This window comes from Camelus ferus, chromosome 19 (assembly GCF_009834535.1).
Source record: "Camelus ferus isolate YT-003-E chromosome 19, BCGSAC_Cfer_1.0, whole genome shotgun sequence".
Lineage (NCBI taxonomy): Eukaryota > Metazoa > Chordata > Mammalia > Artiodactyla > Camelidae > Camelus > Camelus ferus.
This window is the reverse complement of record NC_045714.1, coordinates 15,357,656-15,385,161: the sequence shown is the minus strand read 5'-3', so window position 1 is coordinate 15,385,161 and position 27,506 is coordinate 15,357,656. Positions and strand designations below refer to the sequence as shown.

Below are 27,506 nucleotides of genomic sequence, written 5' to 3'. Positions count from 1 at the left end.
CAAGCCGTTGCCTGTGGCCCCATGTCCTGCTTTAGGACCCAGGGCCCTTCTGCCAGGACCTCTGGACCCCCACAGTCTAGAGGAAGCATCTGTCACTCTACAGGCTGGCATCTGGACCCCTTCCTCCCTGGCTTCTGTGTGGCCTGGGGCCTAGACTCAGATGGCAGGGCCTCCACGCCAGGCCTCCAGGGGTTGGGCAGGGCACTGAGATGCCGGCTGCTCAGAGACCGCTTTCTGCCACTTGGGAGGGGCAAGGGTCAGGCCCCTGAAGACCACCTTGGTGGGGCTCTGCCAGGCCCCCTGCTCTTGGCCCCATGGCTCCCAGTGGCTTCCACACCCGGAGCTCCAGCTGTGCTGTCCCGTGAGCCACCTGCCCAGCATCCAGTAACCCTTCTAAGCTTACGGGGCCCCTGGATGGTTTCAGTCCTTGTGACACGGTTCTAGCCAGTCTGTCCAGATGACAAGCAGGACCCACCTTTTCCCACCAGGTGAGGTGGCCCCCAGGGCGCATGGCCGCCTCCCCTACCCAATGGCTCAGGCCCATATCACTCTCCCTCCTCGCTTTCAGCCTGAAACAACTCAGACACTACCTCCATCCTGTTATCTTCCCAACAACCACCTATTAGCAAGCTACTGCAGTATAACAAATTTCCCCCCAACTCAGAGCTCAGAACGACATTTCCTATCTCCCAACTCCTGTCCGTCAGGAATCTTAGAGCAACTCTCCGCTGCCTCTGGCACAGGGTCTCTGTAAGATTTCAGTCAGGACCCCGGCCAAGGCCTCAGTCACCTGAAGGCTGGACTGGGGCTGGAGAAGCCGGTCCACCACATGGCCACTGGCAGCAGGCCTCAGCTCCTCACCCCGTGGACTGTCCACAGGGCTGCTTGGGCGTCTGCAGGACAGAGCACAGGTCCCCAGGGCAGCATCGGACAGAGAGCAGGGGAGCCTCAACACCTCTCAAGGCCTATCTCTGAAGCCACTCGGCCACAGCCTGCTCCTCAGAAGCAGCCCCCAAGGCCAGCCCACACTCAGGGGCTGTGGGCACTTAAACCCCCACCTGCACCTGCTTCTCTCCCAGGAAGAACTGGCTGTTCCTGCCGCGCAGCAGTCACACCTCTCCCAACAGCAGCCATAATTACCCTGTCAGCGCTCATCCTGTGCCCTGAGAGCTCCTTGAGAGGGGAAGTTGCGACTCCCACACCCCAGCTACGCCCGCAGCGGGCCCAGCGCAGCGAGGTGTAAATGCGCGCGGTGCAAACGCGGCGCGAGCAGGCGCCGAGCGGCGGGGGCCGAGACGCCTCCGGGAACGCCGGAGGAGGGGCGCCGCGCCAGGGCAAGTCTCCCACCCGGTCCCCAGTGTGCCATCTGGCCCCAGCAGAACATCCCTACAGCACAGAAGGTGCCGACCAAGGCTCCTCATTAGACCCCACACCCTTTATTCCGCGGGGTGGCTGCTGCCCCATCAGTAGCCTAGCAGTCTTGCACTGGGAACACCGAGGCAGATGAGGCACAGACCCCCGCCCACCCCGACATCCGAGAGGGCGGGTACCCCCGCAAAACCCCAAGGGTGAGGGAGCCAAGATGGAGGAGAGAGGCGAAGCCTCACCAGGATCCTGCCCTAGTGAGTTGCAGACCCCGAGGAAAATGCCCCGCCTTCACCGTGACTTCCAGACACGGGGTGGGGAGCGGGCAGCGAGTGTCTCCTTGCTCTGGGCTCCTGCTCCCAGGGAGAGCTGGCGCTCTACTTCCAGTCCCCAAATCTCACGGACATTGCCCCGGACCCGGGCCCAGCACCGCCCAGCACCGCCCAGCGCGGCCCCTGGGCGGGGTCTCCCGCGGGCCACAGCGCCCCTGGTGGGCAAAGTCCAAAGCGCAGGTGAGCCGGCAGTTTCCCTGAGGCCGAGGGATCCGCTGACCCCTTCCCATCGCCCGGCCTTCCCCAGCAACCCCGCAAGGGAGGTTCAGTGTCCCTTTCGCTCAAGAGAGGAAACCGAGGATCAGAGAAGCCGGGGAACTTGACCCAACCCAGCTGGTGGGGGCGGGGCAGGGGGCTAGGGGCGAGGACGGAGGCGAGGGCGGGGCCTGGAGGGGCGGGGGAGGGGCGGGGCCGGAGGCGGGAACCGTGGGATCCGCGCGCAGATGCGGAGAGGGAGCGAGCCGTGGTCCTGCTTCCGAGGTCCCCGGGTTGCTGGCCGGCCCCTCAGCCCAGCCTGGACAGAGACGAGCGCAGACACTCGCTGTGGGGTCGGCCTGGTCGGTGGGATCATCACAACCTCCAGGAAACCACTCTGAGCCGCCTTCTCCGCCAGGACCTCACCGTGCCCTGAGCGCCCCCCCATGCTAACTGCCACTGAGTGCCCCCCACCCCGGCCTTCCCTTGATGCTAAATTGTTTGGGTTAACAATTTGCTTGTCATTAAAACGTACATGAAACCGGACGTTGGCCCATCTGCCTGTGCCCAAACACTGAGACCAAGCCCACTCCCTTTACCCCCTACCCCACCCAAAGCCCCTCTCTGACAGGGTCGTCTGCCCCAGGTTCAACCCCGGGCAGAACTTGTCCCACACAGGAGCCAGGAGGACATCTGAATCCCAGGGCCGCCAAAGGAGGCTGTTCTGTTCATCTGTCATCAAACGTCCCTTGGATAGGCTCAAGGAGGCAGAAAAGAGCTGGAGGCGGAGCAGTCTGCTAAGACTAAACGGGGTGAAGAAAATTCATGACCCGCCATGGGGGAGCACCGGCCCACTGGATCGGTGAGAACCTCCAGCTGCAAGGGCAGGCTGTGCAGTGTTTGATGTTTGGGGAGAAACTCTGCTACAGAAAGGCGACAGCTCCCCAGCACATCACGGCCAGGTTGACTGCTTCCCAAAGTGGGAGCCTCCCGGGGGGACCATCTGCCAAAGACAGAGCCTGGTCAGGTGAGGAGCACAGAGCAGATGGGAGGATAAGTCAACCTACAGCCCACATGCTCATCCCAGAGAGGTTACCCCAACATCCCCCCAAGGAAACACCCATTATGGGCGGAGTGCCCTGGCCGGTGTGCAGGGGTTTATTATGGGCCCTGCATCAGGACCCCTGGAGACAGATTCAGGGTTGGTTACATGCAGGGGAAATGACACGCTTCACATGCACAGATACAAGAAGACACGTGCTTCACTGGCACAGAGTCACAAATCTTTCAACTTTGGCACGAAAATGCCACAGCCATGGCAGCTCTGGTCCTCAGAGCCTCTGGCTGCAGGCAGCACAGAGAGAGCCCCGTCCTCCCCCGGACCAATCCCACAGGGCCAGGGCTCCCCAGAGCAGGAGAGGCCAGTCCAGAGTCAGTGCCTCCTGTTCTCTAAAGGTGCTGAGGTCACCTGGCCGGGGTCTGCGGCTCAGCTTACAAGTGGAGGCAGAATGGTGTCTCCAGTGTTGCAGGTGCTTTAATAGTTCGTCTGCAGAAAGCATGTTTGCCAAGTCACCAACCTTCAGCTTCTGTCTGCAGACTGGGAGGGGGCCTCTCTGGGTGGCCACAACAGAACAACACCCCCAGCCTAGGGTCCCCCAGCCCAGATGGTCCCTGTAGCCTTGCTCAAGCAGAACCTGCCAGACCCCACCTCTCATACCTGCTCTCCCCATGAAACCATCCTGTGATTTGGAGTTTTAGACAAGTCCTGGCAGCAGAAAGCTCAGGCCACCCACACAGACACCTGGAGGCTTGTAAAAGTAATTGGGGATGCAAAGCAGCACCTGTCCCAACTGCCACCTTCCAAGGCCACTGGGACCCAAACAGGGCACAGAGTCCTGCCAGCTACAGAACCTCTGATGGAAGTCTAGAAGGAGGACTGGGAGGAGGAGCCCGAGGGGGACACAGGCACCCCTAGACGGGGCACGACAAAGCCCTCCCCACATCACACACATGGGGCTGCTTCACACATGATGAAGTGGGCTGCAGTGGTCATGCAGCCCCCCAGGTCCTCCTGGCCACCTCACACACCTGAATGGCCACATCTGCAGTGCAATGGGTTGTTGTCCTCCTGGAGGAAACAGGCTCACTGACAATCCTCTGAAGGGAGTGCCACTCTCAGGGTGAGTCTCACAGCCCAGAGATGTCTGCTGGGCTCTCCAGGCAGTGCCAAGCTCATCCAGCTGCCTCGAGGAGATGCCACAGGGCTCCATGATGACGGCATGCAGCACATGGGACTGCACAGCTGCTGTCACAATGCCAGGTGTGTGCCCACCAGAGCCAAGGGCAGCAAGGGAGAGGCCAGAAGAGTCCACAAAGCTTCAGAGTGTCAGCATGGCTCTGGACCCATGTGCTCACAGGTGAGTCCTTGCACCCCCTCCCCACCCTGCACTGGGAGGGCAGCTTCAGTATGACCTGGGCCGCAGGGGCACAATGTTCTAACCTGTCCCATGGTGTCAGCAGACCCTCTGAGGCCACAGGGAAGCCCACGGAGGCTGGTGATGCTCAGGTCATGTGTCAGCCTAGAGAGCAGTGACCTGGGTGAGCTCCGTGTTGGGTGTTGACGGGCTCTGTGGGCTGACAGGCACCATGGGCAGGTCCACGCCTAGTCATGCAGGCCGCGGCACTGTCTCCGAGGTCTTGCAGGCGAGGGCCACGTCCTTGGCAATGCTGCGCACACGATCTGACACCTGCGTCTCCCGGCGCAGGGCAGGGGCACAGCAGAACTTGCGGAAGCAGGCCTTGAAGTTTTCATCCAGGAAGGCATAGAGGATGGGATTGAGGCAGCTGTTGACATAGCCCAGGGCCGTGCAGAAACGCAGGATGGCCACTGCAGTCTCACTGCCTGGCTGAACGCCCAGCCCCTGGACCAATACGAAGACCTGGACAGGAGTCCAGCAGCCCACGAACACAGCCACCACCACCAGCACCAGTCGCGTGATGCGCCGCAGGTTCCGGTCCTTCTCCCGGGAGCCTGAGAGCAGGCGGACGCCGCGGAGCCGCCGGATCATGAGGCTGTAGCAGACAGAGATGATGAGCACAGGGATGATGAAGGAGAAGAGGAAGATGCAGACAGCGAACACGGGGCCCCAGTAGTCCTGCGGGGTGGGCATCTCCACCAGACACTCGATCTCTGCAGGGAGAGAAGCAGGGTCAGGGCAGGTGGCCAGGGAGCCAGGGGAGCATGGCACCATGGAAGGGGCCACCACTGACCTTCATCCTCAACCTGAGCTGAGCCCATGATGGCCACGGGAACGCCAACAACAGAGGCCAGGGCCCAGATGGCCACATTGACTGCCTGTGCCTTGCTGGACGTCCGGACATCAAGGGCGCGGATGGGGTGGCAGATGGCTACATAGCGGTCCACGCTCATGGCGGTCAGCGTGAAGGTGCTGGTGAACATGTTGTAGTAGTCGATGGCGATGACTGTCTTGCACAGGGCGTTCCCAAATGGCCAGAAGCCCAGGAGGACATCTGTGCCCTGGAAGGGCAGGGTCAGCAGCACCAAAGTGTCCGCCAGGGCCAGATTAAAAATGTAAATGTTGGTAGCTGTCTTCATCTTGGTGTGTCTGCAGAGGACAGGGAGGAGGAAGGCTTCATGTGGCCACCCTGCTGGGCCTCCAGCAAAGGCCATCACGGGGGCACCCACTCTGACCCCTCATTAATATGTAGGCTCCTGGTCCCAGCCCAAGGACATGGAGCCTGAAGGCAAACATTTTAAAAAATTCTTCAGGTACTTCTGGGACACACAAAAGGGTTCAAAACCTAAAGACTGGTCTGCCTTGGAAAAGATGGGTATGGCGGGTAGCAGAACATATGCCTGACCCTGCATGGAAGCAAAGAGGCAGGGCTCATAAGACAAAAGAACCTGCCCTCCTCCCTTTCAAATATCTGTTAAGACCCTTTATGGACCAAAATGCTGTCCCTACCACTGCTAGAGGTTCCCAAGGGCTCCAGAATCTGTAAGAGCACAGCAAACCAGTCCTCACTGCTATCTACCAATGGAGACAGGAAGTGGTGACAGGGATGGGACGGGTGCTGATGGTGTCTGATTGTGTCTAAGAACCTGAAACAGGGCTGGGGAAATTGTGGGTGCTTAATAAATATTTGTTGGATTGTTAGTTGTGATGGTGGTGGTGGCGAGTGTTGGTACTGACAGTGGTGGTGGTAATGGTGGAGGTAACAGGTGGTGGCAGTGATGGCAGTGGTCATGGCAGGGATGATAATGTTGGCGATGGTGGTAGTTTTGGTGGTGACAGTGTTGCAGGTGGTGGTGGAGGTGGACATGGTGGTGGTGATGATGGTGGAGATGGTGGTGATGGTGGTGGCAGAGGCAGTGGTGACAATGGTGGAGGTGATGATGGTAGTGGTGGTGGTGACTGTTGTGGTGATGATGGAGATGGTGGTGGTGATGATGATGGAGGTGGTGGTGATGGTGGTTATGAAGGTGATGGTGATAGTGATGATGATGATGATGATGATGATGATGAATGTGGGTGATCGTGGTGGTGGAGGTGGTGGTGATGATGGAGATGGTGGTGGTGATGATGATGGAGGTGGTGGTGATGGTGGTTATGAAGGTGATGGTGATAGTGATGATGATGATGATGATGATGATGATGAATGTGGGTGATCGTGGTGGTGGAGGTGGTGGTGATGGTGGAGGCGGTGATTGTTGTGATGATGGTGGAGATGGCGGTAGTAGTGATGGTGGTGGTTATGAAGGTGGTGGTGATAGTGATGATGATGATGATGAAGGTGGTGGGTAGTGGTGATGGTGGTGGTGGAGGTGGTGGTGATGGTGGAGGTGATGATGGTAGTGGTGGTTGTGATGACGGTGGAAGTGGCGGTGGTGGTGATGGTGACAGTGGAGGCAGTGGTGACGATGGTGGAGGTGATGATGATAGTGGCGGTGGTGACTGTTGTGGTGATGATGGAGATGGTGGTGGTGATGATGATGGAGGTGGTGGTGATGGTGGAGGTGGTGACGGTAGTGGTGGTGATTGTTGGTGGTTATGAAGGTGGTGGTGATGGTGATAGTGATAATGATGATGAAGGTGGTGGTGGTGGTGGTGATGGCAGTGGCAGTGCTAGAGATGACAGTATTCCATGTCAATTAAGCTGCCAGGAAGGAATCTACAATTTAGTTCTGCCTCTTAGGGAGGGACTAAGAATAAGCACAAAGAGGTCTTAATTATGACCCAGTAACAATGGCGGTGACAGTGGCAGATACCTGTGCCAAGCTCTTCACTTGGATTTTATCTCATTTAAGATTTCAAAAACGCTATTTTGATCCCCATTCCATGTAGGAGGACACTCAAGCTCAGAGGATCTAAGTGGCCTTCTCAGGGCCGTAGAGCGAGCAAAAAGCAGAGTGAGTGGCTCAAGAGAACCAGAAGACCAGCCACAGATGGGAGAAGAGATTTGCCAAACACACATCGGACACAGGACTGCCACCTAGAACACACGAAGAACTCCTACTACTCAACAAGGAAACAAACAGCCTGGTTAAAAATGGGCCAAAGACCTTAACAGACCCATCACCAAAGAAGATACAGAGACGGCAAGTAAGTACATGAAAAGATGCTCCACATCATGCAGCATCGGGGAAACGCAAATGAAAACAACAACGAGACACCACTACACACTTACTAGAATGGCCAAAATCCAGAACCCTGACAGCACCAAACACTGGTGAGGAGGGGGAGCAGCAAGCAACTGCCATCCATGACTAGTGGGAATGCAAAATGGTGCAGCCACTATGGAAGACAGTTTGCCAGTTTCTTACAAAATAGACTCTTACCAAAAGATCCAGCAATCATACTCCTTGGTATTTACCCAAAGGAGTTAAAAACTTATAGCCACATAAAAATCTGCACAGAGATGTTTACAGCAGCTTTATTGCCAAAACCCGGCAACAACCAAGATGTCCTCCAGTAGGTGGATGGATAAACTTTCCATCCAGAAAATGGACTATTACTCAACGATAAAAAAAAATTTAACTAAGTGAGAGAAGCCAGCCTGAAAAGGCTAGATTGTGTGACTCCAACTACATGACATTCTGGAAAAGGCAAAATTATGCAGACAGAAAAAAGATCACTGTTTGCCAGGGCCTGGGAGGTGGGGAAGTGTGCGCAGGCAGAGCACAGGGGATCTTCAGGGCAGTGAAACTGCTCTGTGTGATGTTGTAATTGTGGGTACGTGTCATTATACAGTTGTCAAAACCCACAGAATGTACAACACCAAGAGGAAACCCTGATGTAAACTATGGACTTGGGGTGGCTGTGACAGTCAGTGTAGGTTCATCAACTGTAAAACATGTCCTGTTCTGGTGGGAAGATTGATCATGGGGAAGACTGTGGAAGGTGGGGGGCAGGCGGCAAATGGGAAACCTCTGTACCTTCCCCTCAATTTTGCTGTGAACCTAAAACTGCTCTTTAAAAAAAAAAAAAAAAAAACAGTCTTTAAACAAGAGCAGGGCTTGGAACTTGGGTGTTTCTGGTGCATGAGGCAGCCCACCCCAGTCCACTGGCTCGGAATACACTGTGCTGCCTCTCAGGCCAGTGTGGTCCCAGCGGCTGCTGCGCATTGTGCTCTCTGGGGACCACTTGTGGACAAGACCACCTCCCTGTCTGCTCTGATCCAAGACGTGACCCTGCCAGTTCTGATGCCCCAGGGCAGAAGAGAGACACAGAGAAGCTCTAACAGCAGGAAGGATGAACAGAACCACCCCCAGTTGCTGTGTTTCTCACCCACAACACACCCTCCAACCACAAAGGGGCACATGAATCTAGTCCCCTGGGGGTCAGCACTGGGGAAGCGGCAGCTGCTCCTTCCAGCCCCTTGTCCAAACACATACATAATACACACCAACACATACACACAGACAAGTGCATGCTCACACGTGTACAGACACATACACAGACACAAGTGCGTGTGTACATGCACACATATATGTACACTGTGCAGTACGCACTTACATGCCCACAGTGCACACACGGGCATGAACACATGTGCCCATGTGCGCACATACGTGTTCATGCTCACACATTCGTGTACACACTCATATATGTGTACAAACATGCACATACTCCATGCATTGTATGCATGCACACACAGGCCTGTTCAAGGTGCAGTGCACACTCACGTGTATGTACACACCCATACGTGCACACACTCCCACATGTGTGAACACATCCATGTGCACATTCACACGTGTGCACGCACACATTTGTGTACACACAAATATGCACATGCTCACATAGTGCACACACATACCTGCACATGCCTGCACACACATGCATGTCCCCACTCTCTCCCCATGCTGTCTTACCACGCTGTCTCCCCTCTGTCCCCCAAGGTGTCCCCACACTAACCCACACTGCTCCCCTATAATGTTCCCCCCAACAGCCTGGCTGCCCTCCTCAACCCCACAAGCACTCCTATTCTGAGCAACAGCAAATGCTGGAATCAGCCCAGGTTATTAGCAGAGAGCACGAGTCCTGGAGCTGGAGGGAAGGGGACCTGCCCTGGCACCAGCCCTGGACAGACTGACAAGAGCTGCCTCTCGGGGTCGCTGTGGGACCAGTCAGATAACCATGCGGCAGCTTGGCGGGGAGCCTGGCCCACGGCTCAGACTGAACGTCATCTGTCAGCAGTCAGGGTGACGCTCCATCTGGGACAGGATGGCCCCTCCCCCAACCAAGTGCCCCACCCTGAGGAGCTGAGCAGCCAGGGCTTCGGGCCTGACCCTGCCCAGCGCCAGGTTGCCCAGAATGGCCCCTGTGTCTTGCTTCCATTCCCCCTGTAGCTGGGGGCCAGCCTACCTGAGGATGACGTACATGACGAGACAGTTCCCCAGCAGCCCCCCGATGCACACAGCCAGGTAGAGCCCCACGATGGTGACCTTGAGTCCGAGGGGCAGGAAGGCGCCGTGGCTGGTATTGAGCAGCAGGTGTGGGGGCAGTAGGCTGTGGTTGGGGCTCAGGAGGGACAGGTTTCCCTGCAGGTGGCTGCTGTAGAGGACCTCCCAGAACGGGGCAGGGAAGAGGGACTCCATGCCACCGCTTGACGTGCAGAGCCACCTGTACCTGGGAAGGCACAGGGACATGTGAGCACAGTGCCCAACACCCACCAGCCCCGGCCTCCAAGCTCAGTGTGCATGGCCCGGAGGCACACGCACCCCCAGACCGCCACGTGCACAGGGACACAGGCGCATACCTGTGCACACACAGGTACACACACACATGCTGGGGCCATGGAGACAAGCAGATACATATATCCAGACAGAGACACACAAACACAGAGGCATATGTGCACACACAGGGATACAGTCCCCTTCAGCTTGCAGGCTCCCACATGGGCTGTGTAGATGTAGTCACATACCAGGACACGTGTCCACCCACGGGGACTCGTGGACACACAGCCGTGCACATACATACACACACACACACACGGATGCCCAAACCTGCCCTCATGCACATGCAGGCACGAAAAGGACCAACCAACGCATACCCAGAAACACCTGGAACCCAGGACACCCGGCAACCCCCCGTGCCTCCCCAGCCCTGCCCGGCCGCTGCAGCCCATCCTGGGTCACCTCCACACCCACCCCAGCAGCTCCAGCCTTACCTCAGTCACCTCCGTGGGAGCGGAGACCGGGGAACCCGAACCCACGGCTGGCTGGCCAGCAGGCCGGGGAGCCCCTCCCCGACTCAGCACCGGGTCTGACGGGACTGGGGACTGCGGCTGCAGCGGCAGCTGCTCCTCCTCAGTAGACACCAGGCCAGACGCCGCAGCCTGGTGCACGGGGGAGGGGGAGGAGGCTGCAGCTCCAGAGGGGGAGGGGCCAAGCAGGCTGGAGGAGGGGGCAGCAGGGACGGGGCGCCAGTCCTCAGGCGGCATGCGGACACACACGAGGACCAGGGCACACACTTAGAGAAGAACAGAGACAGGCTTGGACCCACAGAGCCCGGACACAGGGACACAGATGCTCACAGGGACTCAGACATGTGGACACAGACACTCACACAGGGACACACAGAAACACACAAAGACATGGGACAGGGACTCAGAGAGATACACACAGGACAGGCTGAGACAGACCGGAGCCACATCTCACACACAGACACGCAGCCTTGGACGGACTCAGACCTGCCTGAGCTGGCATTCCGTGCCCGGAGCAGTGCCCCTCGGCTGGGCCCCAGGGAAGCTGAGCCACAGCAGGCCAGCGGGTGGGTGGACACACAGCAGGGCCCCTGCCCAGCCCGCCCTAAGCAGATCAGAGCCTCGCAGTAAACAAGCAGGATGCTTGGGCTCTCCTGTGCACTCCGTGTGCCCACTGTGTGCCCCACGTGCCTACTGTGTGCCAAGCCCATCCTGAGCATAAGCCCATCCAGCCCCACTACACTTCACCGTTGCCATCAGCATCACCTCAGCGCCAACAAGATCATTAAGCCTCACAGCTGTGAAGCCACATGTCAAAGTGGCAGAGACTGGGTTCAAACCCAGGTCTCTCTGTCGCTTTGAGACACACCAGGGACATCTCTGCCCCAGAACAACATCTGAGCCTCATTCCCTTACAGCCTGGGCCCCCAGCATCCATGCAGCTGAACAGAGAGCTGCCTCCTTCCCAGCACTGGGGTCACATGCCAAGTGGGTGACCCCTGAGCTGAATCGCCAGCCCCACCCAGTCAAGGGGTCGTTCTTCCTGCACGTGGGCTCTGCCCACACAGCCCAGACCCTGCTCTGTGCATCTGTCTCCAAGGATGGAGACATTGTTGCTAGGCAACTGGCAGCAGCGTCGCTAGGATACCTGGCAAATCAAGAGAGGACAGAGCAGGCAGATACCCTAGGACTCAGCATCCCAAGCTGTCCCCCAGGACTTATCTCTGCATCTTCACTGCAGTCGACTCAGGGACACGTGGGGAGACACGAGGCACATCCACAGAAGGCACTCAGGACACAAAGACTCACATAACTGCAGACACACACAAAGATGCCCAAACAGGCACAAGGATAAACACACAGTCAAAGTACATGCTCAGGAATGCAGACACTTGAAGGGATGCACAAAATCATGGGCCACACACATGCAGACACACTTAGGTGCATGTGAGGCACACAGGTAGCAGGCATGAGAGAGCAGGCAGACACACAGATCGCAGACTCAGACACCCAGGGGACACACACGTGCACCACATTCTCCAGGTGAAGATCGAAACCCCATTGCCTTGACCTCAGGAGCCCAGCAACCCAGGGAGGCTCACCCTCCCCCAGCCTCCCCAGGCTGGCTCCCCAAGGTCTGAGCAGCCAACCCCAGTCCCTCCTGCCCCTGCTGCCTGGGGGCAGCTTACTGAGCTAAGCTGTGTTTCCTAATGGCCTTCAGCTGCCTCCTAGCCCAGGCCTCAGTCTGAGGAAAAGCCTGGGCTAGAAGGCTGCTCTGAGGCTGGGTATGAGTTCTGGTCTGGACAGATCTCCTGTGAGGGCGCACTGGATGAAGCCAGCGCAGAGGATGCCCAGAGGCAGACACCTGGCCGCTCACAGGCAGTCTCAGCCCAAGGACAGGCCAGTGGGTGGCTAGGCCAGTGGGTGGTCAGGCCGGGATGCTGACTACACTCCCTGGGGGTGGCAGCCACCCAGTCCTGGACCCTGGAGATTTCCCACAAAGGGGGCTGGCCAAGGAAATGGCCCAGGCCTCTCTCCACCCGGCACAGAAGGGTAAGACACAGAAAACATGGGTTACACACGGGTCAGCGGGGAACACATGTGAGCACTTGTGTCAAAGCAAAACAACCTCAAACACACATGTCATATGCAGGCAAAGCAAAGCATGTGGGGTGCCAGGGCAGCCAAAGACACGTAGCTTATGGGAATGACAGGGCAGAGCACATGTCCACAAATTACGGTGAAAGCCACACAAGGGCTGCACTTGGAGGTCACAGGCATTTGGGGCAGGACACAGGGCCCTGAGGGCCGTTTACACTCACAGGCTGCGCAGAACACACCTCACTCTTGCACCCAGTGACTCAGGGCCCATCAGGGCCAGATGGCAGGCTCGCACTGGCCCTAACTGCCTGGGGCAGGCCCGCTGTCTGCCCCCCTCAGTCTCCACACTTTCCACCACCTCTGAGCTGGGCACAGGAGTCGAAGCATAGTCGTAGGCAGCTCACCCAGGACATCTATCCACCAGGGTATTCAGTCACCAGGCCAGCAGCGCTGCTAAAAAGCAAAATGATTTCCTCATAAAAAATTACTTTTTCCTTGTGATTTTAACTTCTTCTTATTTAAATACAGTGACAGAGAACTGAGTTGTAGATTTTCAATATAATGTTAAATTTTGCAGTCATTTAATAACTTATTCATTTTACTTTGAAGTTTTATTTTCAGCCTTTGGCATCGATCAACATGCTTTTTAAAAAAAATTTTGTTGTAATTGAAGTACCATCAATTACAATGTGCCAGTTTCTGGTGTACAGCATCATGTCCCAATCCTGCATACACATACATATATTCATTTTCATATTCGTTTTCATTAAAGGTTATTACAAGATCAACGTGCTTTTGGACCTCAGCATTTCCATCAGCCCTCGAAAATGAATCCTTAAAAAAAAAAAAAGTTTCTTCTGCACAGCACAGGGAATACAGATTCAATATCTTGTAATAACCTCTCATGAAAAAGGATATGAAAACAAATATGTGTATGTGTATGCATGACTGGGACTTTGTGCTGTACACCAGAAACTGACACACTGTAACTGACTGCACTTCAATTAAAAAAAAATTTTTTAAAAGAAAGAAAAAAATAATAAAATGAATCCTGGACACAGAAACAGGTGAAGGACGTGGCCTGCTGTCTCACAGTGGCTGGGCCCAAACATGTGGGAGCACCTTCCTCCCAGGGGTGTGTGGAGAAGCAGAAAGAAACCAAGCCCAGGGATGTGAGCTGTGTGGACACCAGGCCCTCTGGGAATTAGGGAGGAGAAGGTGTCAAAGGTTTTCAATCCTACAGAAGCAGAGGGAAAGTTACAAGTCCCCTCTTCCTGGAGACAATGCCCCCTAACCACTCCCCCACTGCCTATCCCTGTCCTGGGCCCTGGGGAAGCTCAGAGGAGGGCCCAGATCCCTGTCTTGTAGAACTCACTCATGTGGGAGCACAGAATTAGAGTCAGAGGTGGCCCCAGCTGGAGCTGTGTAAATCCAGGAGGCCTGCCTGAAGGAGGTGGCCTGCCAGATCATCCTTCCTAAGCCCTCTCTGCTTCTTCTGGAGCCCAGAGACCTTTGTCTTCAACAAGCCCCAAGGCTGATGCTAAATCTCAAGGCCCAGACCCACCCTAAAGGCACAAGCAGGGCAGGAAGGAGCAGCTCCTGCAAAGGCTTAGGGGCTGGAAGGATGAACAGTTCCACGCAGCTTCAGGAAGGGGGATGGCGTGCAGACTCCAGGGACATGGAGGGCGGAGAGTCATAGCTTTCCCTCTCACCAGGAGGCCAGAACAAGCTTCCAAAAACAATGGGAACACTCAACAGCCTCTGTCCAGAAGGCAGAACCTCAGCAGAGACCTCACCCCCAAAGCCAGGACAGTCCATCCTCCCAGGGGCTTAGGCCCTGAACCCCCAAAGCAGGCCATCCATGGATCCCAGCGCCCACACTGGCCCTCCGGCACATCCACTAACGAAGGGGAGTGGAACGTATGTACTGTGGGAGCCACCAGTACATGAATAATTCAATGCACTCAATGCACTAATGCTGGCCTACCATAAACTGTGGAATCAGTACATGAATTAACGAATCTAGAGTACAGTGACAAATGCATGAACAAATTAAAGAATTAACTAAGTGAATCCGTTATAAAATATTACAGCTAACTAACAAATGCACAAGTCAATTACAGAAATCTAGGACCCAATACCCAGAGACTTAGGGCTCATCAAAACCCAAGTCTGGTCTTGCACCACCCCTGGGACTCCAAACTGGCCCCAGAAGAGGTGAAGCGTCCTGAGTTCCGCTGTGGGAGGCCTCTTGGCCATGCAGAGGGGAAAGGGGCTCACTCATGAAGGTCTCCTCACGATTGTGCCCCCTGACTCCAAAACTAGCCCCCAAAGACCTCTCCAGCCAGGAAGCTGGGCCCACAGAAGAGTGCATTTAGGCCTCCCCAGAAAGGGAAAAAGCATACCGGGCTGTAAGTTGTTGGTCACCTCCTTCCCAGTCCTTGACAGCCTGGGATGCCCCTGGCAGGACATATGGCCTGGGACTTCTGGGCACAGCTCTGCCCATGTACCTCCGGAGGGGTTGCCCCACCCCGGCCGGCTTGGGGGAGGGGCAGGCTTCCTGGTTGCCCAGCAACCACATCAACAAGCCCCAGAGAGTCCCAGCTGAGTTGGAGGTTCAGACCCAGCAAGGAAGAAGGTAGGAAGGGTGTGCAGAAGGCAGGTGAGGGCCGGGCCCTTGGACCACTGCAGCCAAGGATGAGGCAGGGGAGGGAGTGGATGCTACCAGACACCCAGACTGTGGCTCTGCCTGTCCCACAGTGGGCCAGGACTCAGCCCAGGGTCTGGGGTCAGGGATACTGTGGGAAAGGGGCCAGGAGAGGGAAAGAGCCCTGCAGGACTGAATTAGGACTTCTAGGGCAGTTTCCCTTTCCACCTCGTGGGCCCTATTCCCCTCTATCACCTCCTCCCTGGGCTCCCCTCTCCCTTACTCAATCTAGTCCCAGCAGGGACAGGCTAGGAGGAGGACGTCTCCCCTGTAGCAAGCCAGCTGTCCATTTGGCTCTGAGCTTCCCCCACACACACACGTGAGACCTCCCACAGACATACAAACTGACCCCCCCCACACACACACACACCCCTCCCAGAAAAGCATGAGTTCTCTGCCCAAGATATAATGAAGGCCCACCCGTTCCATCTCCAGCCCCTCACATCAAGACAGAGAGGCCTGGGGCCAATGCAGACCTGGGGGACTGAACACAGCAAGGGTCCCAGCATCGTGGGGAATTGTCCACCAAGCCTCACCCAGGGCAGTCTCAGCAGTCTCCACCCCTGGGTAGTGCTTGAGGTCAGCTCAGGGGTCTCAGCATTTTCTCAGTGGACAGAGAAACAGCTGGTGGGCAGGAAGGGAATTTCCAGAAAGGGAGTGGATCAGAAAGTTCTAGCTGACAGCAGGAGTGAGCAGGGAAGCTGAGTTGACCAGGACGTGTGCTAGGCTTGGGCAAAGGTGCAGAGGCCAGAGGTGCGGGGCCTAAGGCGGGCGGCAGGGAGTCCAGAGGGGCCAGAGCTGGAAGCCCGCGGTGGGGCCAGGTCAGGCCAAAGGAGCGGGCACAACGGACACCGCTCGGGCACCAACAGACATCCCCTTCCCTCGGAGAATGCAACCAACGCTGGCGCCGCCGCAGCAGCCGCGGGAGAAGGAGGCCGGGCCTAGGGGCCCGCGGGGGCGAGCGGGAAAGGGCGCGCAGGGCGCAGGGGCCGGTGAGAAGCGCGCCAAAGGGGCGGCCGCGGCGGAGCCCCCCAGGCCGGGCTGGGCCTTGACGCTGGAGGGGCTGGCTGCCATGGGCCCCGGGCAACGCCACAGCCACCTGCTCTTCGGCGACCTGCTTGAGGACGTGGGCGCGGCCGCTTCCGTCTTCCCGTGCGACTCGTTGGAGCTGGGGTACCGCATGCCTGACCCGCGCGCGTGGACGCAGCCCCTCGAGCGGCCGGCGGAGCGCCAGGACCGGCTCCTCGGCGTCCTCAAAGCAGCCGAGGCCCGAGGACGAGTCCGCGCCTTACGACTGCGCTACGCCCGCATGCGGGTGAGGCTCCGGGCGGGCAGGAGGGGTCGCGACCCGGCTTGGGGCTCTGCCACGTAGCACTGGCTCTGAAACATCTCTCCCCCCTCCCCCCACGCCCCAACCCCGGGACCCGCAGGCCGAGGAAATCTCGCTCCTCATCCTGCGGCAGAAGTCCGCGCGCGCCGCCATCCGGCTGGAGCTGTTCCTGCCGCGGCAGCTGAAGCCCACGCGAATCCCGGATCCCCTGGACCGTCAAGAGGTGCCCGCAGGCAGGGGAGGGGGCCCGCCCGCCCGCCTCCCCGCACGTCGTGCCCCAGCCCCTCTTCCCTGCAGCGGAGGCGCGTGGAGACCATCCTGGAGGAGACAGTCGACGGCACCATCTTCCCACGTTGACGGATATCCCGAAGTGCCCGGCCGGCCGCTCCCCACCGTCGGACATAAAGTTCTCACTTTCCAAGCCCCTTCTGGTCTCTCCGCTTCCCTCTCTAGGTCCCCTGGGAGGGAAGTGGGGAAGTGTGGAGGCCGCCTCTCCCACATGCGAGTCACTGACATCGGGGTACACAGCATGCTGCTCCTCCAACAAAGTAGGAAGGTGCAAGTTGGCATATGTCAGGTTAACAGGGGGCAGGGACACTCCTAATCCCCCAGATCCCATGCTACTCCCATCACGTAACCTGGTGCCCTGTGAATCCATGGGGGCCCCTAGTCTGGTTGTGACAGGAGCAAGAGCCTGGGCTGGCAATAGTCACGCCCCAAGAAGAGCGAGCAGCCTCGGAGAGAGTGGTACCCAAATAGGACCATAGACAGCAGGTCATTCCATCAGGGGGTCAGAGAGGAAGGTGATACTCTGGGCAGAAGAGTGACTGCAGAAGCCCAAGCTGGCCTTTGGCAAGTCAGCCATGCCTAGGAGGTCCACCAGAGGATGGAGAGACTGGAGAAGGGGAGCCCCTCAGACAGGCCCCTGCCACCCAGACAGAAACCCTCTGGTTTTCCTTTCCATCCTGATTGTCCTCCTTTGCCCCTTAGCAGACTACACACACACACACACACACACACACACGACAGGAGAGACACTGCCCCTGTCCCATTCTGACAGACCCACGTCCTGCCAACCCTCTGGACTCTGAAGAGCCTCCCGAGTTTCAGACAGATCTCCCCTTTGAGAACTTACTATTCTCCCCAACTTCTTCTGGCCACCTCTCCCTTTTCCTCCCTCCCGGCCCATCTACCAGGCTGCAGAGGTGGGGGTCTCAGACAAGGCACTCCCCTGCGAGGAGGCTCCTGCAGCGTCACTGCCCAAAGCAGAGAACTGATCCCAGAGGGGTGTGTCCTCTACCAGTAGAGGTCAGAGCTAGGGTCCAGCAAGGAATCCTCAGGATCAGGCTCAGGCTCTGGATGGGGACCTGGGCCCTCTGTGTCCTCAGCAAGCTCCTCCCCCACACAAGACCCTTCGCCCCTTCTGGGCCATTGCACCCTTGGCTTTGATCCACACCCAGGATCTGGAGCTGGAGTCTGGGGCAGTTCCAGGAGGGAGGGGAGGCTCTCGATGGTGGTCGGAGGTTCAGGCAGGGAGAGGAGACAAGGAACAGGGGGAGAGAAGGTGGCTGTGGCCTGGGACAGAGGGACAGGGAAAGGGAGGCAGTGCCTCTGTCCAGGAGCGGCAGCACATAAACCGTGACAAGCACAGGATGACAGCCAGCCCTGGCTCCCTGGTTAAGCTCATGTGACTTGAACCCCAGCATTCTGTCTCTTGGGGACGTACTGAGTGCTAGGATGATTTCATCCGTTTAGTAAAAGCACATTTCATTTCATCACTTCTCTGAGCTACCATTTCTTTATCTTTAAAAAGGAAGTCTCAATGGTCTCACTTGGTGCCACGGCCCCACACAGTGAGAACTCCATGGGGGATGGTGTCACTCTGCATCAGGCAGACACGTGAGGACAGAGGGTGAGACAGGCACACATAGCCCTGAGGAAGCCAGCAGGACGGTGGCCTCACAGATATCTCTGCACCGGGTGTGGGGCTGGCACACAGGGCATCCTTTGGTCCCCACCCAGGGAGGGGTCCTAGATCTGCTGAGAAGGCCTGGGAAAGTAGCCAGGGACATATCTGCAGGGGCTGGAGGAGGCTTCTACTACGGGAGAGCAATGCATTGGGCCACCGCCCAGTGCACTGGGGGCTGTGAGGAATCAGGTAGGTCCCTGTGGCCCAGAGCTCATGCTCTGGACAGAGGACCCTGGGTTCAAACCCCAGCTCCAGCATTACCTGCTGCATAGCCTTGAATGAGTCCCTGCCCAGTCCCCTTGTTCCTCCCGTGGAATATGGGAGAGACTCCCCAGAGGAGGTGCAAAAGACTCAGGAGGGCGAGGCAAGGGGAATAGAGAGGCCCAAGTGGCCCGAGGATGTGGGAGAGTGGCCAGAGCAAGGACAGGGTATGGAAGGCGGGGAGGGAGGGAGTATAGAGTGGCCCAAGGAGGGAGAGAATTGTGCTGACCCCCACCCACATCCAGCTGCCACACACAATTCTCAGGAGGTGGATGGAGATGCCACATCGCACACCATGGGATCAGCATGGCTCTGAGACCTTGACGAAGTTGTATGACCTACGCCCCACGCCCCAGGACTGTTATCTTCAGCTAAATAAGAAGCAGCCACCTCCTTTCTGGGCAGGTTTCCCGCATCTGTCCTGTCCTGGCCAGCCTGTCAACATGGCGGCCCGACAGGTCTCTCATCATGTCACCCGGCCCCCTGGGCACCCTGGCTTCCAGGGGCCCCCCAACTCCCTGAACTTGCCCTTCGCTCTCCTGCAGCCTGGCCTCCACCCCCTAGGCCCCTGTCCTGCTGCCCTGCTGGCTCCAGCTCTGTGCTTAACACCTCCCACCTCTCCCTCCTCGCTCTCTGGTTCTCCGTAGCCCTCCTCAACTCTCACCCAGTCTACAAGTCCACTTCATCTGCTCCAGGGCTGCTGTGTCCTGTCACTGCTACGTCCCACCGCCTGGCACACGGGGGACACCTGGATATTTACAAGATGAACGAAGAGTTTGTATAAATCCTTCACTTCCCTTCATTCCCCCAAGAGCTCTGAAAAACGTGAGCACACACAACCCGTGTGACTGGAAGGCATTTTGTGAGCAGGACCCAGGCACTGAGGGCCGACAGGGCTGAGTGCCTGCACTGGGGACAGCAGCTACACATGGTCCAAGGCCCGGGGGACTCAGACACTCTGCAGACCACTTCCAGAGCAGGGTCAGGGCCGCCCAGACAATGGCCCAAAGCATGCTGGGATAAGGAATTTAACTCACAGCTGTACAGCGTAGTAAAATCTGGGGAGAGTTGGCCATAGAGAAGGGACAGGCATTCGTGGCAAAGGGGAGGGTGTGACTTTGAACTTTAGAACATCTTGGGGCAAGTAGAGGGGTTGAAAGGGACTCAGCCAGGCTCCACGCACAGGGACATTTGGTGACCCCAGATATAAGAACTCAAATCCCCAGCATCCACTGGCACCGCAGCACAGGAACCCCCCTCATCGGGAAGGCTCCTACAGCATGGTGAGAGCGCGCTTTTAACCCCATTTTACAGGTGAGGACACCCAGGGTCAGAAAGGCTAGGGCTGGGCCGCGAATGACCACCAGGCAGCCCTTTCCAGAGGTCTCTCCCTTCTTCGAGAGGGGTAGGCAAGCAGCCTATGGGGACGCTGGAGTCTCGCGGACGCCCCACCGTAAAGGCAAAGCTGAAATGGCCCCAGGCTGAGCACAGCTGGGGGCATGGCCACACCCCCATCTACCACGGTACCAGCTCAGGCCGCCCAGGGGGCCAGAGGCCCCATTATTAGCACCTCAGCTCCACAGGCCCCCCTAAGAGGCGGTGGGCACCGAGGCGCCGCGCGGAACCGCGCAGGGCGATGGGGAGGGGGCGTGTGGGGCGCGGAGCCGACCGGGCGCGGGGCGGGGCGCGCCGGGCAGGGCGGGCCGGGCCGGGCGCCTCCCCGCGCGAGGAAGTCCCGGCCCCGCGCTTTGGGGAAGTGCGGCCGAGGCGCCTGCGCACTGCACCCTGCGCCCCCTCCCCGACGATCCGGTCGGACCTCGGAGCGCGCGGGCCGGCGGCTGCGCCGCGAGCGACTCAGGAGCGCGGCTGGTGAGTGCGCGCGCGCGGCGCCGAGGACGGCGGCCTGGTCCCTCCTGCCCCTGGCCCGGGGGCCGCGCGGGGCGGGAGCCTCGTAAACCGGCGCCGGGATCGGCACCCTAAGGACTCCCGCCGCGGGGTCCACGTGGACCCTGGGCCGCGGCGGGACAGAAGCCAGTCCCCGCGCGTGGGGGAGGGGGCGTTGCAACAGGGTTCCCCTTTTTCTGCAGCTTTAAGCCTGGGGAAGTGATTGCTCAAAGTGGGGGGGGCCGGAAGAACCCAGGTTTCCGCGTCTCCCGCCCCCACCTCAGCCTGGTGGGGAGGGCCCTAGGCGGGACAGCGGGTCTGCCCCCGCCCCCACCCCGTTGGATCTGGCAGCCGCTCAGCACTGCGAGTCGCAGGGGAGGCGCTGCGCCCCCAGCCCAAGCCGATTGGGGGCTCCTGGCGCCAGCCTCGCTCTAGAACGTGCAGGAGGACCTCCTGCCGTCTGACCCGAGTCCTGCTGCTGCAGTGCACGCCCCTTCGGCAGAGCCAGGGTGGGGCCCAGAGCGAACCTGGCCCCTCCCGCCCCCACCTCGCCTTTGGGTCGCTGGTGAGTGGGTCGCGTGGGGAGTTCCTTGAGGTAGGGGTGGGAGCGTCAAGGCTGGAGGAAGGGACCCTGAAGAAGGAGGCAGACTTCTCCAGGCCAGACCCTACCAGCAGAGAGAGAGAGAGAGAGAGTGAGTTGGAGTGAGTTGCCACCACCATTGCAGAGGTGGGCTGGGGCGAGGGTCACCAGGGCTGGGAAGACCTGTCCTGCCTTGGAGGAGCCAGGCTGGGAGTCTCCCACTAGCCAAATGAGGGGGGCAGCAAATAGAAAAGGTACTGAGTCGGATGAGAAGAAAGGAATGGAGCCCCTCTGTCAACCTCCTTCCCAAAGGTTATGGCATTTTTTCCTGGGATTGTCACATATTCTTATTCTTTTTTTGGACTGGGCGGGCTCGGGGACGTTCTTTTTCCTTCTGTGGAGCAGAGCAGCAGCCGCTCCCGAGGGAGCCTCTGTCCCCAGAGGCCAGACTTGCCTCCTATCCAGCTTCTCCCATCCCAGACTTCAGGGCTGGGGAAGGGGAGGGAGTCCCCTGTCGAATGCCAGGATGAGAGGAAAGGAAACTTAATTCAGACCCTATACCTTCACCAGGAAGGAGAGCAGGTGCCCCCGGGGGCACAGGTGGCCCCAACCAGCCTGAGGAGGGTGCAAGGAGCTGGGTCCAGGGATGGGCGACCAGATCCAGGGCCTGTAACCAGGACAGAAGGGACTGCCTCCCCGCCCCAGACTTGGCCCCTAGCACCTCAGCACTGCGCACTCAGACAGGTCCCTCCTCCAATTCAGAGCTGAGTTGGAGAAGGCAGCCTTGAGGAGGTATAGTCTTCAGGGTGCTAGAGGGTGAGGGAGGGGATTGGGGCCCTGCCCCGACTCACAGTGGGTGGGGGTGCAGAGGAGGAAGAGCCGCTCTGCCTGGGGAAGTCACAGCCTGTCTGGGGTACAGCTGCCAGACCTCAGAGGTTGCCACACCCCTTCCTTTCCCTAGAAACTTGACCCCTGAGGGAAGGCATGCTGTGGGGCTACTGCTTCCCCCACCTGTTTGTTGGAAGCTGGTGGGACCCAGTTTGAGGGTCCCGCCACCACGATCTCAGGGGAAGCCAAGCAGGTGGTGAGGGGCCAAGGCCCCATGGGACCCTACACCTTGCCCCTAGATTCGGGTCAGGGCAGGGGCCTCTGGAGGCAGTGGTGCCCTCAGTGTGCATAACTCGGGCGGTCACCTCTGAGCACCACACCTGGCCAGGAGCTGGAACGCAGGCGCTGCCTAGCCTGGTGACTGCCTAGGGCATCCACCCTCCTCTCCTGCCATCAGAGACCACGAGAGGCCAATATGGACCGAACAGACATTCAAAGGCCAAAAGCAGAGGGATAGCGGGTCAGCAGGGAGAATGATAATTAAATGAGAAAATAAAGTGAAACCAAGTCGTGAATCTCTTGGCTGCCAGACCGGCAGCGGGTTTTCAGGAAGGCCCGTGCTGCAGACATGCAGGGGGGCGCCCCAGGCCCTGTGGGCCCTCACCTGGGCGGAGGAGGGCGCCGGCAGAGGCGAAGGTGGGGAGGTATTCAAAACTGCCTCCCGGACACTGATTGGCCGCCCCGCGCATCGCCCGCGCGCACTTGGTTCTGCGGGTTACAGGCCGGAGCTGCTCAGCCGGCTGGGACTTCGGCGTCCCCCATACCCCTGCACCACTGGGAAGGTGCGCTCAGACGGCAAGCAGAAGGGACCCAGCGGCTCAGACCTGGGAGCAGGACGCACCCCCGCCCCCGCTGCCGCCTGCTTCCCCGCCTGGCGCGCCCGCCCTGCGGTGAGGCCTCGGGCCCGCAGTGGTTTCCGCAGCCTGGTGGGGGGAGGGGGGAGGGAGGCCGGGAGACCCTGGGCGCGGTAGGATGCCAGCCAAGGGTAGGGGTACCAAGGGAGGAGTCTGGGACTAAGAAGCCAGCAGTCCCTGGCAGCTCCTGGTCCTCCTCACCCATGCCCTGTTCCACTTCCCACCCCCTCAGGACATCCCGCCCCACATCCTAGTCAAATCCTCCATGCTGCAGGCCTAGGCCGCTGCCCTGCTGAGTCCCCATGAGCAGGTGGGAATTCTCTGGGGCCAGCAGGCCAATCTGGCCTCCTGGTCAGGGGCAGCCCTACCCACAGAAAACCTGGGATGGAGGAAGCTGGGTTAGGGGGTGTCTAAAGGTCTGACCATCACCCGTGCACCAACCTGACAGCCCCAGACTCTTGCAGGCCCCCTGCCCCCTTGGGAGGGGCCAGGAGCCGGAAACCAAGAAAGAGGAACCCAGGCTTCCGGCTTCCCAGGGACTGAGCAGATGGGGGTGTCCCAGAACCTCCTACAGAGATCTTGTCTGGGGCCCCCTCCTTCCTGACCCTGCACCCCCTCACAGCCCTGGTGTAGGCTGGGGTGGGGGGTTGGAGCCTGGGCAGAGTGGTCTGGAAGGTGGGGGGCTGGCAGGGGCCGGTGTCCAGTTCTCAGTGAGAACCCACGCTCTCTTCTCAGACCCCCAGGCTGTGGTGAGGGTCCTGGAGCAGGCACCACGGAGCCCCAAAGACCTCCTCCCATCCATGCCCACCCCGCATGAGGCTGAGAAGCAGGTGCGCCCCCTCTGCCCCCTTGGAGGAACTTGGAGGGGGCATGACAGGGAGTTGGGAGATCCTCAAACACCTGGGAGGCCAGAAGGCCATGCCCCTGGGAACGAGCGTCGCCACCAGCGGGCAGTCTGGTGGGGAGAGGCGTGTGGTTCCGACAGATTCTGGCCTGGAGGCTGAGGCAGCCCCATCTTCCCCCAGCACATAGGACCAGAGGAGGCGGACCAGCCCCCCTCAATGTCCAGTCATGATGCGGCCCCCCCGGCTCCCCCAAGACGCAACCCTTGCTGCTTGTGCTGGTGCTGCTGCTGCAGCTGCTCCTGGTACGTGGGCCTGGGGATGCATGCGGTGCCTGGTGGGGAGGGGTGGGCTGAGCAGACCTGGGACCCAGGATCCCACTTCCCAGCCCCTCAAGTGGCTTTTGAGGTGTCACCTGCAGGTAGGACACCCTGCCACCCACAGCATTCATCCAGCATCCTGGTGACCAGCAGCCCGTGCCCAGGCCCCTGTGTGTGTGTGACTTTCATGCCTGGTGTGTTCAAGGATGTGTCCACGTGCAGGCACCTGGCCAGCACATGTGTGCGCGCGTGTGCGCGTGTGCGCACGCAGCATAAGCCAGCCCAGGCTGACTCTGGGAACCTACAGCAGGCGTAGACAGAAGGACGTCCTACAAACTGTGTCAGGTGGGGTCGCTTCTAGCAGAGATGTGGCCCTGGGACAGTACAGGTGGTGGGCATGGGGTGTCTAGGGGGTAACTGGTTTCTAGGCATGTCGGGAACCTGTGGGTTTTTGGTTCATTGTGGAGGCCTGGCTCTTTTCAGGCTTCCAGCCTTTGCTGTTGAGCAGACAGCGCTGAGGGGCCCCAAAGAGGGGGTCAGCTGACCAGCGAGCAACCGAGGCCTGAGCCCAGGCCTAAAACAGGAGAGGGGTGGCCTGGGGTACAGCCGGGAGGCTGTGAAGAGTCAGGACTCATTGAGAGTTTAGCTGTGGGCAGTATGAGGTCTGGCAGGCAGTAGGGTAGGGACAGAGTTCTGTCTGGACCTTTGGGTTTGAGTTGTCTATTAGCCATCCTAGTGGCCCTGGAGAGAGGTCCGGCTGGAGGTATGGATTTGGGAGCCCACAATGATGGGGTACTAGAAGCCAAGGGAGTGAGAAGGGCCCCTAGGAAGAGTCAGGGGTCAGACACAGGCTGGGGGCTTCCACTGCAGCAGCTGGGGTCTCTGGGAGAAAGCAGGGGGGTGCCGTGGCCAGGCCAGGGAGGGAGGGGCACATCAGGGCCCCGTGAAGTCCCAAAGGCGAGCAGGCAGTCGTGCTGCTGGCCGGGCCTTGGGCCCAGGGACCAGATGGGCTGGGAAAGCAGCAGACCCGAGGGCTGCCCACCTGCAGTGGGTTTACACGTGCTGGTGTTACTGTGTGCTGAACATCCTGCGTTCACACACGTGCAGAGGACGGCAGTGCCACCCTTCTCTCTGCCACCAGGAACGAAGAGCGGCGGCGAGCATGGCGGGCCTCGCGGGACAGCAGGCTACAGCCCCTCCCCAGCTGCGAAGCTTGGTGAGTGGCCCGGGGGTGCACGTCTGCCAGGGCGGGGAGGGGGCCAAACCGGGCTGAGGGGACCAGGCCTGACTTGGCCAGGTGGCGGCTGCCCGCAGCACCGCACCAAGCCCCGAGGAGGTGCAGAGTTGGGCCCGGTCCTTCGACAAGCTGATGCACAGCCCGGCTGGCCGCAGCGTGTTCCGGGAGTTCCTGCGCACGGAGTACAGCGAGGAGAACATGCTCTTCTGGTTGGCCTGCGAGGAGCTCAAGGCTGAGGCCAACCAGCACGTGGTGGATGAGAAGGCGCGGCTCATCTATGAGGACTACGTGTCCATCCTGTCCCCCAAGGAGGTGTGCTGCGCGGGGCCGGGGGCGGGGGCCTCGGCCTCCCAGACCCTCTGACCGCGGTGCCCTGTCCCACCCACAGGTGAGCCTGGACTCCCGGGTGCGGGAGGGCATCAACAAGAAGATGCAGGAGCCGTCGGCACACACGTTCGACGACGCACAACTGCAGATTTACACACTCATGCACCGAGACTCCTACCCCCGCTTCCTCAGCTCCCCTGCCTACCGTGCCCTGCTGCTCCGGGGGGGCTCCCCGTCTTCCAGCGAGGCCTAGGCTGCCCACTCTCGCAGCCCAGACTAGGGCCCTCTCCCGTGGGCAGAGACTTCTCACGAATGTCAGCAGGTGTCGGGCACACCTGCAGGGCCCAGCACCCCTGGGGCAGTCCCAGGTAGGAGCTCCAGGTGCAGGGCAGGGCAGAAGCCCCCTTCCCTGCCTAGGGGTCCTAGTGCCCCAAAGTCCTCCTGAGAGGCAGATGTGAGGGCCTCTGGGCCCTAGCGCCCCCTCCCACACCAGCCCCCACTGGCCGGCAGAGTGCTCCTGCTGGGGTCCCACGTGGTAAGAGGAGGCACCCTCCCTGGGAACACCCTGGACCCACAAACCTCACTGGGTCCTCCTCCCCAGGCAGTTGGGGGCCCCAAGAAATGCCCTGGTGGGGAAGAGAACCTCTGAACTGTCCAGTTCTCTGACATGAGACCTCCAGCTGGTGCCATCTGCACCCCAGGATCCCAGAACCAGAACCTCAGAACCAGGCTCAAGGGAGCAGGACCCAGTATCTCTTTTATGTGTTTTTAGAGTTTAAACCAGGAAACATGGTCCTCACTGTGTGTTTTATGAAAAAAAAAAGAAAACTGTTTTCATATTTAACTCCACCCCTCTCCCCCCTAAAATAGGATCTTATTATTGAAGATGCTTTTAAACCAAAGTCTCTCCTCTGTCCACGCTGTGGGGGGGTTAGAGGACGAGCTGTCCCAGACCCCCGGCAGGGGAGCAGCCCTGCTCAGGGAAGGGGCCTGGTCCCGCGTGCTCTGCCCCAGGCCCACCTGTCAGCAACGAGCCCAGAGGGCAGCTGTGCTCACCCCTTCCCACGCGAGGGCACCACAGCCTCTCAACACCAAGGCACCAAGGCTGATGATACAAGCAGCACTGGGCAGGCGATGGGTGGGCAGGGTATCAGAGGCTGGCCAGCTAGGGCAGGACACTGATGGGGGTGACGTCCCTGGGTGCCAGGCACTGTCACTTGTACCGTGCCTTGTACAGGCCACACAAGGCACACGCTTGCCGCCCTGACCCTTAATTTGAGGTCGGTGAAGCACTTCAAAGCTGCAACCAGGGCCCAGAGACTCTGGTCGGGAGTCCACCCCCATCCACACTGCCTCAACGAGCCAGGGAGGGGATCCTGAAGGGGCCCAGACTTGGCCTCCCACCCACAATCCCTGGACCCTGAGCTTCAGTGTAGGGGGAGGTCATGAGACCATGGGTCCTGTGTGTGCCCAGGGCCCTTCCCACATGAGCCTCACATGGGGCCTCCCAGGCCCTGCCTTACCAGGCCAAGTGACCCCTGACCCCAGGGAGGAGGGCTGCCCCTGCAGCCCAGGTGGAGGTGGGGTGTTA

The 27,506-nt window shown here is 59.3% G+C and overlaps 3 protein-coding genes across 18 annotated transcripts; 2 read left to right on the top strand and 1 right to left on the bottom strand.

The window, feature by feature from the left end:
- Positions 1-3,132: 3,132 nt before the first annotated feature.
- On the bottom strand, positions 3,133-16,661 carry OPRL1 (opioid related nociceptin receptor 1). Of its 3 annotated transcripts, XM_032461666.1 has the most exons (5): positions 16,523-16,661; positions 12,938-13,169; positions 9,776-10,039; positions 5,163-5,518; positions 3,133-5,082 (listed from the first exon to the last, which is right to left on the bottom strand). In XM_032461666.1, the coding sequence occupies exons 2-5, from the start codon at positions 12,985-12,987 to the stop codon at positions 4,559-4,561; spliced, it is 1,194 nt and encodes a 397-aa protein (XP_032317557.1). In that variant the 5' UTR covers positions 12,988-13,169; positions 16,523-16,661; the 3' UTR covers positions 3,133-4,558. The 3 variants fall into 3 exon arrangements, with proteins under 3 accessions (XP_032317557.1, XP_014406908.1, XP_014406910.1); XM_014551422.2 differs by lacking the exons at positions 12,938-13,169; positions 16,523-16,661 and adding an exon at positions 10,581-11,347; XM_014551424.2 differs by lacking the exons at positions 9,776-10,039; positions 12,938-13,169; positions 16,523-16,661 and adding an exon at positions 10,581-11,347.
- LKAAEAR1 (LKAAEAR motif containing 1) lies at positions 16,298-19,767 on the top strand. Its single transcript, XM_032462337.1, is given in 5 exon segments — positions 16,298-16,738; positions 16,854-16,993; positions 16,995-17,123; positions 17,207-17,301; positions 19,631-19,767. Coding segments are annotated over 5 exon segments (927 nt in total). The 5' UTR covers positions 16,298-16,312.
- A 933-nt stretch (positions 19,768-20,700) lies between these two features.
- RGS19 (regulator of G protein signaling 19) lies at positions 20,701-26,817 on the top strand. 14 transcript variants are annotated; one of them, XM_032461651.1, is made up of 9 exons: positions 20,744-20,852; positions 21,071-21,432; positions 23,057-23,225; positions 23,422-23,499; positions 23,925-24,019; positions 24,215-24,336; positions 25,493-25,567; positions 25,666-25,900; positions 25,977-26,817. In XM_032461651.1, exons 5-9 carry the CDS (start codon positions 23,990-23,992, stop codon positions 26,166-26,168), a joined length of 654 nt encoding a protein of 217 aa, XP_032317542.1. In that variant the 5' UTR covers positions 20,744-20,852; positions 21,071-21,432; positions 23,057-23,225; positions 23,422-23,499; positions 23,925-23,989; the 3' UTR covers positions 26,169-26,817. The 14 variants fall into 14 exon arrangements, with proteins under 14 accessions (XP_032317549.1, XP_032317554.1, XP_032317550.1 ...); XM_032461652.1 differs by having other exon boundaries at positions 20,748-20,852; positions 21,292-21,432; XM_032461654.1 differs by having other exon boundaries at positions 20,754-20,852; positions 21,352-21,432.
- The last annotated feature ends 689 nt before the right edge of the window (positions 26,818-27,506 follow it).

Coding starts and splice junctions, on each gene's coding strand:
- OPRL1 (XM_032461666.1), bottom strand. CDS start 12,987: ATGGGCCCTGAGTCACTGGGTGCAAGAGTGAGGTGTGTTCTGCGCAGC. Junction 5,519..9,775: donor GTCATGTACGTCATCCTCAG/GTAGGCTGGCCC, acceptor TGTCCTCTGCAG/ACACACCAAGATGAAGACAG. Junction 5,083..5,162: donor AGCTCAGGTTGAGGATGAAG/GTCAGTGGTGGC, acceptor CTCTCCCTGCAG/AGATCGAGTGTCTGGTGGAG.
- RGS19 (XM_032461658.1), top strand. CDS start 23,990: ATGCCCACCCCGCATGAGGCTGAGAAGCAG. Junction 24,020..24,214: donor CGCATGAGGCTGAGAAGCAG/GTGCGCCCCCTC, acceptor ATCTTCCCCCAG/CACATAGGACCAGAGGAGGC. Junction 25,901..25,976: donor CCATCCTGTCCCCCAAGGAG/GTGTGCTGCGCG, acceptor TCCCACCCACAG/GTGAGCCTGGACTCCCGGGT.